We start from the raw sequence: 16,324 nt of genomic DNA, 5'->3' as shown, positions 1-16,324 counted from the left end.
GATTTCACTCACAGAACTGCTGTTCACTGCTTGTTTTTTGTTTTTCACACCGTTCTCTGTAAACTCTAGAAATTTGTGTGTGAAAATCCCAGATCAGCAATCCTGAGATATTTAAACCATCCTGTCTAGCACTAACAATCATTCTACAATCAAAGTCACTTAGATCACAATTCTTCCACATACTGATATTTGGTCTAAACGACAACTGAACCTCTTGACTATGTCTGCATGCTTTTATGCATTGAGTTGCTGCCACATGATTGGCTGATTAGATATTTGCATTAACAAGCCTTGTACCGAATAAAGTGACCACAGGGTGTATATTTAAATGAAATGGAAATACATAAAATCAATTTAGTTAGATTTTTGATCATGGTTCAGATATGTAATTCTTAAACTGTTTTATTATATTCACTTATAGCCAGAAAGAATAGCGGGTGAACAGTACGGAATACATTCAGATGTGTGGAGTTTTGGGATCTCATTTATGGAGGTAGGTGAAATGTGTGTTTATCTGGTACATCTAAGAACCAGGCTGTTCTATTCCTTTTATTCACACCATTTCCTATCCTGCCTTTAAACTGCACAATTGTTATCAGCTGGACCTTGGCTGAGCAGCACTGATGGAGGCTGTGAGTAAGTATGGTTTACCTCGGTAAATCACAGGACACATGAGTGTGTTGTGAAATTGTTCCCTATTACAGAACAAAGCCTTACATGAAAAATGACAAAGTAGCCAGTCTACTAGTAGGTGCCTGAGCACAGGTTAGATTAGTTCTGTGCTTTTCATCCACCTCCGGTATATGAGTGAATACTATAGAAAGTTCTTGATTTTTCTCTGCACTTAACCCATGGACAGGGTTGGAATCTTACGGCTTCTTATTCCAATACTATCTAGACAAGCTCAAAAGCCAGCATTCATGTTGAACCTCCTGTGTGGCATTATGAGGTTTTGTTGTATGTGCACTATTTTGGAAAACCTTAAGAAATGGGCTAAGATATTAAATAAATGCAGGTTCATTATTTCATTTTATTATGTAATGGAGCAACTTTTATTGCATAATTAACTACCTATGGCTTATCAAAGAGTCCCAAAGAGCTTTGCAAGTTCAATATCAAACAATAAATTGAAGCATGGACTAGATGAGCTGAATGGCCTGTTTCTGTGCTGGTGTTCTGTGACTATTTTTGTGCAAATGACCAAAACTTTGGTTGAAGGTGTTTCTTAATAGTGGAAAAGAGGTAGCGTGCGCAGCCACTTCGGTGGTGATGTCTGTTATCTGTCAAGTAGGGGACTGTGCACAATTCTGATTTGATGGAGACGGACGTGAGAGTACGGAGGAACATCTGGAAACTTCTGAAATGCCCGCTTCGCTGCCGCTGCTACTCTGTGGTAACTGGAATCTCCGGAGCAGAAGGCCCTGAAATCCTCGGCTTTGCATGTTTCAGCGGCCAGGGTGAGGTCAAAGATGCTCGGCAGAGAATGGCGCTCAGGAGGCTGTATCGGAGAGGCTGGTCAGAAGCTCGACGTTTTCGGATGGATGGACTCAGTGTCGGCTGTGGTCGGCTGCTTCCAAAGCATCGGCAAGTTGACGGTGCCTGGAGGTTTATGGCAGGGAGTTTCTCCCTTTTGCCGCCTGCTAGTCGATCGACTCGGGGACTTTTGAGACTTTATTTACCGTGTCCGTGGTTTGTTCTTCATCAAATTATGGTATTGCTTTGCACTGCTGTAACTATATGTTATAATTATGTGGTTCTGTCAGTGTTAGTCTTTGGTTTGTCCTGTTTTCTGTGATATCACTCTGGAGAAACATTGTATCATTTCTTAATGCATGTATGCATTTCTAAATGACAATAAAAGAGGACTGAGTGTTCTCATAATCTAAAAATGTAACTGACAATAACAGAACAATTACATTTGCGCATGAACAGTTCCTGGCAGGGCTTCACTATGCTCACTTTGACCAACAAAACATGGAAACATGGAGAAACCATCATGAACTCCCACCGCCCCCAATGATCCTGTGATTTTAGTCTCTAAAGCCGACATGCGAGTGGCCTTCAGGAGAGTGAACCCACGAAAAGCATCTAGCCCAGATGGGGTACCTGGCCAAGTACTAAAGACTTGTGCTGATCAACTGGCTGGAGTATTCACTGAGGTCCTTAATCTTTCACTTCAATAGTCTGAGGTATCCGTCTGCTTCAAGCAGACTTCAGTAATGCCGGTGATTGAGAAGAACATGGTAACCTGCTTCAATGACTATCATCCAGTAGCACTTACATCCACAGTGATGAAATATTTTGAGAGGTTGGTGATGAAGCATATCAATTCCTGCCTGAGAAGTGACTTCGATCAACTCCAATTTGCTTGCTGGTACAAGTCCACAGCATATGCCATCTTATTGACTCTTCATTCAACCCTTGGAACATCAGGACAACAAGGTCATCTTTATTGACTACATCTTGGCATTCAATACTATCATCCCCTCAAAGCTAATCAATAAGCTTCAAGACCTTGGCCTCAATACCTCCCTATGCAATTGGGTCCTCTATTTTCTCACTTGTAGACCCTAGATAGTTTGGATTGGCAAGGACATCTCCTCCACGATCTCCATCAGCGCAGGTGCACCACAGGCTGTGTGCGTAGCTCCCTGCTCTACTTGCTTTGCACTTGTGACAACGTGGCTAAGCACAGCTCCCAGGCCATATTTTAGTTTCCTCACGTCACCACCATGGTAGTCTGAATCAAAGGTGATGACAGATCGGTATATAGGAGAAGTCAAATTTGGTGCAAGTTCGGCGGTGGAATTTTGAATGAGCCTGCAGTTATGGAGAGGAGTGTTGTAGCAGTTTTTGGCCCTTATCCACAAAAGGATTTACTGGCATTGGAGAGGGTCCAGAGGAGGTTCACGAAAATTATCCTGGGAATTAAAAGGTGAATATATCAGGACAGGTTGATAATTCTGGGCATGTACTCACTGGAGTTTAGAAGAATGAGGAAGGGTCTCATTGAAACCTATTGAATATTGCAAGGCCTAGATAGAGTGGAGGTAGAGAGGATGTTTCCTATAATGGGGGAGTCTAGGACCAGAGGCATGGTCCCAGAATAGAAGAACAGAGCTGTGGAGGAATTCCTTTAGCCAGAGAGAGATGAATCTGTGCAATTCATTGTCACAGATGGCTGTGGAGCCCAAGTCATTGGGTATATTTAAAGCAGAGGTTGATAGGTTCTTGATTAGTAAGGATGTCAAAGGTTATGGGGAGAAGGAAGGAAAATAGGGTTGAGAGGAATAATAAATCAGACATGATGGAGCAGGTTTGAATCACCTGATAGCCTGATTTTGCTCCCATATCTTATGGAATGGATGACTAGAGGTAACAAAGGCAGCGGATAAACTGAGGGAGTAAAGTCTGAATCTAAACTTTGACATCAAACTTGGCATGAGGTTGCATAGAGTATTTAGTTTCAAAACCTTGTTTATTGTAAATCCCAATTAAGCAGAGAAGGATCTCTTCAGTTTGAACTGAATTAAGATTCACTGCCAAGTATGGATCTTGGAGAAATACTTGCTTTGTATTTTGCAAAGTAGTTCACAGCTGCTGCATAATGTTAATCTTAAGGGAAAATAAACAAATTGCATCAAATTTACCCAGGATTTTGCATTTCTTGCAATGTCTGCCAGCCATTTAAAGCCTTCGCTGGAACTGCTGTGCATAAATGTCAGGTATCTCTAGAGTATCTCAAATTCAGTTGTTTCTAATATTTTAATTTATTGTAGGGCATTGAACCTTTCAGTTAAAAAAAAATACTACACTTCAGTTCACTGATTTGTCTGTATACTTACATGTGTGATGCACATAGTAAATCTGTGGTACTGTTCCATTCATCTGACACAAAATGGTGGTTATTAGTAATTTAGGTGCCCTAATAGGACTCAATAAAAAGCTGAGCATCTTTATATCAGCTTTATTTATTCTGTAGAGTTGCACCATTTGAGTTTGTCTTGTACATTCCTGTCCACTGGTAGCAGAATTCATATTCTTCTGAAATTAAATCAGGCAATTACAGTCCGTCAGGCTAATAGATTGATTACAGTTCTAAGGCAAAAAATAGCCAGAAGTTCACCTTCCGAGTCTGTTTTAGCATGTTTCTTGTCTTCATAAATCACATTAAAGGAAGCATTTATTTAAAATACTAATTAATGTTAAGTGCCTGTTTATGATCCTAAGGCAAGCCCTTATTAACGAATTATAATTTCCACATATGTGCTCAAACTTGAAACATTGCTGTGATATTCAGGCTTAGTACACTTTCTGGTGTTAGTTCTTTTACATTATAATTCTTGTAGTGTTATGTGGAAATGGCATTAGAATTTTGTTTTTTGTATTAGAATAATTTGGTTGAGCCATTGCCTACCGTGGATAGTGTATCAAATAGTTAGAAATTTTCATATTAAAATCTCAAGGACATTGACAATGAAACTGGGATACAAAGTCATATTTTCAATTTAGTATAGCTTGAATTTGGAGGTGTTTGCAGGTATAAGTTACGAGGGGTGATTGATAAGTTCATGGCCTAAGGTAGAAGGAGTCAATTTTGGAAAACCTAGTACATTTATTTTTCAACATTGTCCGCTCCTACATTTACGCACTTAGTCCAGTGGTCATGGAGCATACGGATCTTGGACCTCCAGAAAGTGTCCACAGCAGGGGTGATCGATAAGTTCATGGCCTAAGGTAGAAGGAGATGAGTTATACAGCTCTTGTTACATGCACATGCAGTTCAATGCTTTGAGTGATTAAGTTTGAAGTTAATAACTCATCGCCTTCTACCTTAGGCCACGAACTTATTAATCATTCCTGCTATGGACACTTTTTGAAAGTCCAAGATCCATATGCTCCACGACCGCTGGACAAAGTGTGTAAATGTAGGAGGGGACTATGTTGAAAAATAAATGTGCTAGGTTTTCTAAAATTGACTCCGTCTACCTTAGGCCACAAACTTATCAATCACCCTTCGTATTGGAATCTTCTCTATATTATAAAGAACGCACAACTTATAATTTTCACTTGACTAAACCATGTAACATTCTGTCTTGTGTTTTCAGATAGTGCAGAGGTTCTTTACCTTATTTTATGCCATGGACCAGTACCAATAAGCAAGGGTCTGTGGACTCCCAGTTGAGAATCCCTGAGATAGTGTAATTCTGATGAGATACTGCAGTTCTCTTCAGTCAACATGTCTTTTAATTTTCATTCAACGCACAAAGAAGTTGGAAGAACTCAGCGAGTCAGGCAGCTTCTGTGGAGGCAGATGGGAAGTCATTGTTTTGGGTTGGGCCCTTCATTGAGGTTTATGAAAGAACTGATGAAGGTTCTTGATCCAAAATGTCTTCTGTCTCTTTCCTTCCACAAATGCTGCCTGATCCACTTAAGTTCATTTCCTTCCAAAGATGCTGCCTGAACCAGAATTTCTCTGGATTCTAGCATCTGCACTCTCTTATATCTCCCTATTCTAATTTTTATTGTTTTGTTTCTTATTGAGCACTGATTAGAACTGAATAAAAATAGATCAGTTTTAATATCCCACATATTATCTGTTGAAGTTGTATTAAGATATTATTAATATCTCTTGAATTATTATTATCCAGAATTTTATCCAGTGTATTTATGCAGTACATTAAAATTACTATAAATTGCAGTAAGATATTTTTTAAAAATAAGTAGTGCAAAAAGAGAGCAAAATAATGAGGTAGTATTCATGGGTTCATTGTTCATTCAAAAATCTGATACCGGGGGAAACAAGCTGTTCCTAAAGAGCTGAGTATGTGTCTTCAGGCTTCTGTACCCCCTTCCTGATGAAGGTAATGAGAGAGGGCATGTTCTGGATGGTGAGGGTCCTTAACGATGGATGCTCCCTTCTTGAGGCATTGCTTGAGGATGCCCTCAATGTGGGGAGTCTAATGCTCCTGATGGAGCTGGCTGAGTTTACAATCCACTGGAGCTTTTTCAGATCTTGTGCACTGGTGTCTCCATACCAGACAGTAATGCAACCAGTCAGACCAATGCTCTTCATAGTACACCTTTAGAAATTTGCTAGTCTTCAGTGACGTACCAAGTCTCCTCAAACTCCTAATGAAATACAACTACTGCTGTACTTTGTAATTGCATCAATATGTTGGGGCCAGGAGAGATCTTCAGAGACTTTGACATCCAGGAACTTCAAGCCACTCACCTTTTCCACTACTAACCCCTCGATGAGGACTGGTGTCCCAACTTCCCCTTGCTGAAGTCTACAATTAATTCTTTGGTCTTACTAACATTGAGCACAAAGTTGTTATTGCAACCAGCCAACCTGTCTCACTCCTGTACATCTCCCCATCACCATCTGAGATTCTACCAACAGCAGTTGTGTCATAGATGAATATACTTTAAATGGCGTTTGAGCTATGTCCAGCCACACAGTCATGAGTGTAGAGAGAGATTTATGGAAGTCCATATACATTCATCATGTCAACCACACTGCAGTAACAATCCTTTCATCAATCCTGCCAGTGGTATCTCCTAGATGGACAAAAGTTGTCTGGGGACACTCCAGTTAAAAGTTGGTATTTCAAAATCACTATCGGATTGGAGGTTAAACATGAATTATCGTTTGTTATTTTTAAAACTTTATGTTAAGGCTTTCAAAATAAACTGACAAATTCAAATTAATCAGGATACAATTGCTGACTATTCTATCAACTTGCTGCCTCCTGCCAATTAAACACATTACAAGAAGAGAATAATTAGTCCCTTCAAATCTGCCAATAATCCAGGTTTTCTTTCACATTCTAATTTAAAAAAAGTTGTCCTACATGTGTGAATAAATATGCTTAAAATTATTTTCCTCTTCTATTTTTGATTTATATTTGCCTTGAGGCATTTACATGAGCAGGCAGCATAACAGCCTTATACTTAAACAAAAGTCCATGTTAACTAGATGTCACGTGGGAGAGGGAGATTGTATGCAATCCTGGCTAACCAGGCTTTCCATCTTCCTTCAAAATTTAGTCCATGCAGCTAACTTCTGACTACCAATTTCCAAGGTAGTAATCGTACCCTTTTTATTAGTCCAAACTGTCAGGAGTTTGCCCTATTAGTGTTGCGCATCTCCTGCTAGACTCAGATTCAGATTTATTTATCACATGTACATCAAAACATACAGTGAAATGTGTTATTTGCATTAACAACCAACACAACCTAGGTATGTGTTGGGGGCAGCCCGCAAGTGTCACCACACATTTTGGTGCCAGCATAGCATTCTCACAACGCTTGGCAGAACAACACAGAACACAACAAAACAGATTACAACAAGCAACAAAACAACAACAGCAGAGCAAGCCCCTTTCACCCCTCTCATCCTCCCTCCCACTCTCTCCTACACATGGGCAGACATCAATCTCCAGGAGTCCCGATAATGCTGATACTTTGAGGGGAGGGACTAAGTGCCAGCACTGATATGGCACATTGCTAGCAATTTGGTGTGAAACCCATTATGCTTTTCTGTCTTCTGGACCAGCTTGATTAAATGTTTTACTGAAGTTCATGTAAGAAGATCCTTTGCCCTGTCCCCTTTCATTCATCTTTGTCACCTAATCAAAAAAGTTTTGCCTGAAGCACACTGCCGGGACTGGTGGTAGAGCAGATACATTAGGGACATTTAAGAAACTCTTGCATAGGCACATGGATAGAAGAAAAGTGGACAGTAATGGGCTGTTTAGGAGGGAAGGGTTAGATTGAGTGTGAGGTAGGTTTATATAGGTCAGCACAGCATCATGGGCCATAGGGCACATATTGTATTATGTTCAACCAAATTTATGAGACAGGATCGCCTCCATGCAAAAGCTTGTTGAACATCCTTCATATATGTTTCTCCAAATACTAGTAAATCCTTTTCCTTCTCTAATTTCCCTACCACTGATGTAAGGCTTGCTGGACTATCATTTTCTGGGATTACACTCATGTTCTTCCTTACAGGAACAGCATGATCTATTTTTCAGTGTACTGGGACCTCATCAGTGGCCAAAGAAAAGACAACGGTCTTTGCCAAGGCCCCATTAATCTCCTGCCTTCTCTCCTTTAATATCTTGGGATAGATTCCATCAAGTGCTTGGTGTATATACTTCAATGTTTTTCATGCCACCCAAAATCTCTTCCTCAGTGTTAATATGGCTTCGAATAGCAACATAACCCTCCCTGATCTCCTCGTCAACCATGTCCTTCTACGTGGTGAATACTTAAGTCAAGTACTCATTTAGGACTTCACCCACATCCTCTGGCTCCAGGCATGAATTCTCTCCTTTGTTCTTGAGTGCATCTATCCTTTTCCTAACTACCCTCTTGCTCACATATACATGAAATAATGTCCTGGAGTTTCCCTACTTACCAAGGATATTTCATGGCCCCATTTAGCCACCTTAATTCCTTGTTTATGTTCTTTCCTGAATCCTGCATATTTCTCAAAGTACCTTGTCCATTTTCATTTCAATTGAATTTACAACAATCTCTCTTATCTTCCAAGATTCCTGAATCTTGCCGTCCTTATCTTCTATGCTCATAGGAACTTTCTTAATGAAAGATGCCCCAGGATGGATATGTAAGAGAATCAGGATTGCGCTTTTATCGTGTTTGCCAGTAAATTTATTTGGTTTATTGGTACCAGTAAACCAATACATGAAAAATACACTTCAATCTAGCCATTTAAACATTGTCCTAAAATCATTCTGGTTAATTTTCCTGAATTACCTCGAGCTCTATGATGAACTACCGATGCTCACCACTAAAATCGAGGCGAGAAGGCTGCAACTAGCGGGGCACTGTCTCTGCCACCCTGAGCTACCTGCCAGCCTAGTCATTATATGGGAGCCCAAGCATGGGAGGATGAACCCTGGGCGCCCTCCCAAGACTATGGTCAACATGCTGCTAGAAGACATCGGCAAGGCTAATGTAGATGAACTGAACACACTGATGAGGGAGAGGGAGAAGTGGAGAGTCTGTCATTGTGCACGGCGCCGGCCCCCTAGGCCTGAGTCAACGTAGTAGTAGTACCTCAAGTTATTCGCGTGCAGTGTCCAACCTCAAACTAAAACTTAATCCTTAATGTGTCAAACCTGCATAGCTATACCCAGTGCACTATTTCACTGGAAGTGTCCAGCTTTATGGATCAAATAAATGTGTGTGTGTGTGTGTGTGTGTGTGTGTGTGTGTGTCTGCACCCTTTTTTCTCCAAACATACCTTTGCTCATTGCGGCCATAAAGTTCTATTTTAACTTCATCATTCCACAGGATTTGTTTCCAAAATGCATCAGCCTTGTTTAGATGTTCCTTTGCAAATTTCTGACGTTGAATTTTGGCCACAATGAGCAAAGGTATGTTTGGAGAAAAAAGGGTGCAGAATTTCTTGAAAAGAACACCTCTCCAACTGTTAAGCACGGGGGTGGATCGATCATGCTTTGGGCTTGTGTTGCAGCCAATGGCACAGGGAACATTTACTGGTAGAGGGAAGAATGAATTCAATTAAATACCAGCAAATTCTGGAAGCAAACATCCTACCGTCTGTAAAAAAGCTGAAGATGAAAAGAGGATGGCTTCTACAACAGGCTTATGATCCTAAACACACCTCAAAATCCACGATGGACTACCTCAAGAGGTGCAAGCTGAAGGTTTTGCCATGGCCCTCACAGTCCCCCGAACTAAACATCATCGAGAATCTGTGGATAGACCTCAAAAGAGCAGTGCATGCAAGACAGCCCAAGAATCTCGCAGAACTAGAAGCCTTTTGCAAGGAAGAATGGGCGAAAATCCCCCAAACAAGAATTGAAAGACTCTTAGGCTACGTCCACACTATGCCGGATAATTTTGAAAACGCCGGTTTCGAGTAAAAATGACAGGCATCCACACTAAGCGTTTTTCAAAATATCTCCGTCCACATTAGACAGATATTTGGGCGAATCTCCTCCTACTGGGCATGCGCAGGACACACAGAAAACAAGCGAAGAGGAAACAGTATACTTAGTGCACGTTTGTCCAGTTACAGAGTAGAAAAACTTTAAAGGAATTGCTCTTGGCTGTCGCGCAGAAGGACTTAAAACTTAAAAAAAACAAATACTGGAGCGTATGGAGGCAACCGACAGGGAGTTCACGGACAATATGACCCCGCCGACGACGAACATTGAAAAACTGACTAACTCTGTTGCATTAATAAAGCACCTTGTTAAATGTATAAAACGTCTGCATCAGCGTTATCTTGTATTTCCATACAATGTTACATTAGGCTGTTACACATCTATTGTCAGAGAAGTACTTGCATAAATAGGTAAACCACCATACAAGCAAGGACAGAAAACAGGGTGAAGTGAGTATACTTATTTATTCAGTAAGCTATGGGTCAAAGTATTTGGTGAGTACATTTCTAACCCTTCTGGTTTTAGTCTCGTCCGTCTGTTCTGAAATTGTTAGGTGGTGGCGTTCAAGAAAACAACAAACATCTGTTCCGGCACGTCATGACAGTGTTTTTAAATAGTCAAAAAAGCTCACTTTACAATTTAACTCTCACGCCGTTCACACCGACTGTGCGTCATAACAGCTTGCGCAGTACCAAGCAGAAGCAGAAAAAGCATTGTTGTTGTGTTGTCATGACAACGTTTTTAAATCTCTCCGGTTATCCCGTACACACTACGCCGGATATTAAGTGTTTTCAGATTTATTCACTCTGGAGAGTGTTTTCGAAAATCTCTGTTTTCGGGGGCTGAAAACGCTGGCTCAGTGTGGACAAGAGGGCAAAACGAAGAGAAAAAGCTTTGTTTTCAAAATTATCCGGCGTAATGTGGATGTACCCTTAGCTGGCTACGAAAAGCGTTTACGAGCTGTGATACTTGCCAAAGGGGTGTCACTAAGTACTGCCATGCAAAGTGCCCAAAATTTTGCTTCAGGCCCTTTTCCTTTTTTGTTATTTTGAAACTGTAAAAGATGGAAATAAAAAAGTTTTCTTGCTTAAAATATTGAAGAAACGTGTCATCTTTAACTTTATGCCTTTTGGAAATCAGTTCATCTTTTACTTGCTTAGCTATTCACAGTAACAGAAATTTTGGCTGGGGTGCCCAAACTTTTGTATGCCACTGTGTGTGTGTATATAATTAAGACACTTAAATCTGTGCATAACTGGAAATTCAGCTTGCAGCATGTAATGCACTTTAAAAAGGGCAACGTATATTTAGATAGAAACATACACAGTCTTACATTGTCACCATTAGATTTCCACAAAAATCATTAAAGTAGAAATAATTGAGATATTTATGTACACAACATAATACTGTCATTTAATGTTGGCATTCACATTTTATTTGAAATATTTTGATTACTAAAGTCGTTGAGAGGGGAATGTGGTCCAAATGCAGTAAAAGTTTGTGCTTCTGAATAGCAAGCCTGTTATGCATCTTGAAACCACTTGCACACAACCCATGATTTCCCGAGATATGTAACCAGTAGGTAAGGGCCCTTTCCCCATCAATAACGCTTGATATTGGCTCCTAAGTGTATGTTCCTCACTATATCAAGCAGTAATTTTTCAGCTTTTGTGACAACGGAGGATGCTACTTATTTAATAGTTTCTCTTGTCCATTGTTTTTTTTTTGCTGCTTTATTTCTCCCATCTATTCCCAGTGTTGTTCTGCAAAGATTGGTTTAATATATTTTTCTAAAGAAATTCAAATAATGCATTTGATTTAACTGAAAGTATCAGATATGACAGTAAATCTCTCCTGTGCCTCCTCTGTCTTTACAGTCCTCTTTCATTCTCTACCCTTAATTTTTGTCACAAGTCATTGTCTCCAGAGTAAAGTGCACAGAACAATTTGGCTTTGTTGTATTTTGTTAATTGGCATGTCAGTTGTTTCTCAGAGGGCCCCTTCAACATGATGTTATGTTATTGAAGCAGTCTGAGTGATACACTGAGTAGAGTAGGCAAGGACAAAGGTTTCAGCAGGAAAAATTGTCTTGAGATAGGTGAGTAACAGGCAAAAAAGACTGACAAGGTCACTACCATCAAAGTATTCCAACAATTGAGGTAGAGAGATAATAGATACACCGTGTTAGTGTCAATTCCATTATGTCAGCTGCTACCATTTGAAGTGTGACAATTGAATGCAGAGTGGTTGCAAGAAAAAGTCAAATCCAAAATCAGGTTATTTCTGATGTATTAATAATGTTAATTTGTAGAATGTACATAACGTGAATATTTGTGCACACGTTTTCTCATACACTTTCACAACTTGTTTTGCTTGTTCTATACAGAAAACACATTATCACTGTTTTTTTAGAAAGATCCGTTTTCAGTTTTGTGTCTTTTCACTTGCCCTGCCTAAAAGGCTGTGATACTTGCTGATGCAATCTTAACAAAGCCCACAGCTTTTAAAGGATTTACCAAATTGATGTTCTTCATTTCTGAGCCTACCCAATGAATGCTGACATGCTATTTAGCTTCCACGTCCATCACTGCACAGTCTGATCCAATCATCATCAAAATAGCATGGTGCTATTACAGCTTCGGGCAATCAAGTTCAGAGTTCAGTTCTGGTGCTGTGTGTAAGGAGTTTGTATGAACTCCCCATGAGCACATGGGTTTCCTCCAGGTGCTCCGGTTTCTTCCCATGTTCCAAAGACATACTGGTTAATAGGTTAATTGGTCATTGTAAATTGTCCTGTGATTAGGAAAGGGTTAAATAGATGGGTTGCTGGGTGGTGCTGCTTGTTGGGCCGGAAGGGCTTGTCCTGCTGCATCTCTAACTAAAAAATAAAATGAAAGGTCATCCGCCTAGAACGGGAATTCTTTTTCTCTCACACCCAGAGAAGCTGCCTGATTCATTGTGTACAGATTGAAGGCTTAATTTTATATCTAAAATCATAAGAGTCACACAGCACAGAAACAAGCCCTTTGGCCCAACTTGACCATGTCGACCAAGATGGCCATGTTCAGTGAAATAATGTACTGTATATTGCTATGCAGGTTTAACACATTAAGGGTTAAGTAATGATGGTTAGATTTTGGACACTGGCAAAAGGAAAAAGTTGAGGTAATTAAGGGAGTCAAACAAGAATGGTTTTAGGGCAACTAGCTGAATATTTCCAGAATGATATGTCAGTTTCAGTGCATCTGCAGAATTTTGTTTCATATAAAATGCGCAGTTGTTTCATACAATATGCACAGACACTCACTTTCCTGTAAGACTTACTGAATAACATTTGGAAACAGGAACTGATTTTTTTTCTTTCAGATCTTTTGAGATGAACTAAGTCTATAACTACATAAGTTTGTTCCTTTATGATTTAGAAAATATTTTTCTCTGTGCAAAGCTTAGCCTTACTGTTGATATAAATGTAAAAAAAAGCTGTTTCCATCTTTTTTGTAGGTGTGACATTCTTTTTTTATTTTATAAATGAACATAAAAGGATGTCTTGATAACTGAACAACAGAAATGCTATTGGTTACTAGCCTTAGTAACTAATCGAATTTCTGTTGTTCAGTTATGATCATTTTGCTGGAGAAGCTGCATAAAGTATCTTGTGTTAATGAGGGCTAGGACATTGGTAGAGTTTTAATATTGCAAATAGCACAAGATGTGAAAGCCAATAACTGTACAGATAGAAAAAATATTCTGCATTTTTCTTACTTCTGAGGTATTGCACTTAAAATAATGTGTCCTATCCTCCTGTCCTTGGCAATAAAAATCTTAGGGTTACTGTAGTTAGTGAATCTAATGAGCACATTAATCGTTTTTGTATTTTTTTCTGTGAACTGGGCTTGAAACCTTTTCTGTCTCTTACTGGCAAAAGTCATAAATTATTCTAATCAGTTTGATTTATGTATCTATAAGGCTATGCTTAACATAAACCAAATAAATTGTTCTTTTGTTTAAAATAAAAAAAAACTCTGGTCAATACTAAATGTAGCTAAAAAGAAAAGTCTCTGTATTGAACAAAAAGCAATTAGTTGTCTTCAGGAGAGATTCTTACACCTTGCTTAAATTTTAACAATCATGTTAACAAAATTTAATTTATATCATTGCTTTTAACTCAAGAGAGAGATTAAGTGATTAATTAACATGCAATATAGAGATTTAATGATACAATACATGGAAAGCATCTGCATCAAGCACAAATATTCAGCAATTTTACTTATATGAGTTTTGTTAATGTAACATTGTGCCTTAGTTCAGTTACAATTGCTTTATCAATAAGTGAGCTGTGGGATTTTGATGCAGAATCATTTCATTTGCACCAAAAATTAAATGATTCAGCTGTGTATCAACATAAATTATATAAAGTACCTTGGAAATTAAGTCAACCAGATTGGATTCTAGTAACCCACAACACTTTAAAGAGTAAACAATTGATGTTTTGGCTGAGACCCTGCCTGACTTACGGAGTTCCTCCAGTATTTTGTATGTGTTACTTTGGATTTCCAGTATCTGCAGAATCTCTTGTGTTTAACACTTAAAAGAAATAGTTTCATAATTTGTCAGTTTCAAGTACCTCAGAATAAGTGCTAGGCATATCAATTACCACTTTAGCTTTGTTAAGATGCTAAAATTATCACAGCTTATAAAAGTTATTTTTAATATTTTATTAACATGAAGTTTAGTTGCTATTAGAATGCCAGAGATCAAAGCTCTTTATGCTAATGCAATAGCGTCAAAGCAGTATTTTAGACCTTTGCCCGACTAAAGACCAATGCAACAATGATTCAGGGTTTTGTTAGATTAGGGTTATTAATTTTCTTGTAGCTTCTTTCCTATGCTTGCTTAAAATTTTTATATAATCACCTATACATGTGTAATTGTTCAGTGAGTTTTCTTGTAATTGAAATATGGCTAGCTGATTGTGTATTTTGTAGAAGCCACTTAATTTTTCTGCACTTTATCTGGTTATTTCATAGGTTACACCTTATCAATGTCTAGTCTGAGCTAGCTTTTATTATAAGACAACACAACTTGTTATTCTTCCTTTGTACATTCTTTGTTTTTGTAACACTTAATAAACGACCATAAGCAACAAGTTTTGAATCTCTGAATCATGAAATCAGCTGGATCCAACAGTTTGCATTGCAAAGATCAACAATTTCCCCCCCACCCATCCCACCCACAATGCTGCTCAACCTGCTGAGGTTTTTGGGCTAGTTGTTTGTGGCAAAAATTAGTGGTATCATTTGTGTTTTTGGCTCAACTTAAGCAAGATTATCCCAATTATGTATCTACAATATAACAACGTCATGATTCATCCTTTTAGTCTCTCAAGTTCAAGTGCAATACTGCATAAATGGCCCTTTCCAGTGCCATTTTACTAAAGCAGACCTCTGGTAATTCTAATGCTTATCAGATGTTATATTGAAAGCTATTGATCACATGTAATTTTCCATTTAATGCAAGGTCTGTTGTTTACAAAGACATTTGTGCTGAACTTTACTTCCATAATTACAGGTAAATTCATCATCGTATTGCATTCAAGCAACACACACAAAATGCCAGAGGAATAGGGCAGGCCAGGCAGTATCTATGGAAGAGTAGAACAGAACAGAAATGCGAAGAAATTTTTTTAGTCAGAAGATGGTGAATCTATAGAATTTGTTGCCACGGGCAGCAGTGGAGGCCAAGTCATTGGATGTATTTAAGGCAGAGATTGATAGGTATCTGAGTAGCCAGGGCATCAAAGGTTATGATGAGAAGGCGGGGGAGTGGGACTAAATGGGAGAATAATCAGCTCATGATAAAATGGCGGAGCAGACTCGATGGGCCGAATGGCCAACTTCTGCTCCTTTGTCTTATGGTCTTATAGTACAGTCAACGTTTCAGGCCAACCCCCCTTCTCCCCACTTTCTAACTCTGACTCGTCCATCGTTTTTTCTCCAGTCCTGATGAACAGTCTCAGCCTGAAATGTTGACTATGCTCTTTCATAGATACTGCCTGGCCTGAGTTCCTCCAGTGTTTGGTGTGTGTCACTTGGATTTCCAGTATCAGCAGATTTTCTCTTGTTTGTGATTTGTCTTGCATTCAAGTTGTATTTTCTGTAAATATTTAAAAAATTTACTTCAGTTTGCAGAAATTCCTTCTTCATGCCATCTGACTGTATTGCATTATTAGGCACTAATTTACAAATAATGTAAATATGAATTTGTAACAATTATTGCTATTTATAACTTATACAAGGTATAGTTAAAGGATATTTATGATTTAATGCAACCTTTTAAAAGGACTTTTGTATGCTTTTGTTGTAAATATTCAGCTCAAT

General features: G+C 38.9%; 1 protein-coding gene across 1 annotated transcript in view; it reads left to right on the top strand.

Moving 5' to 3' along the window:
• map2k5 (mitogen-activated protein kinase kinase 5) overlaps nucleotides 1-16,324 on the top strand; it is a 327,453-nt gene that overhangs the window by 223,450 nt on the left and 87,679 nt on the right. The window contains exon 16 of the mRNA XM_063066162.1: nucleotides 422-493. Coding sequence (XP_062922232.1) covers nucleotides 422-493 — 72 coding nt within the window. The remainder of the gene's footprint in view (nucleotides 1-421; nucleotides 494-16,324) is intronic.

Source organism: Mobula hypostoma, chromosome 13, assembly GCF_963921235.1.
Source record: "Mobula hypostoma chromosome 13, sMobHyp1.1, whole genome shotgun sequence".
NCBI classification, from domain to species: domain Eukaryota; kingdom Metazoa; phylum Chordata; class Chondrichthyes; order Myliobatiformes; family Myliobatidae; genus Mobula; species Mobula hypostoma.
This window is presented reverse-complemented; position numbering and strand designations above follow the sequence as displayed.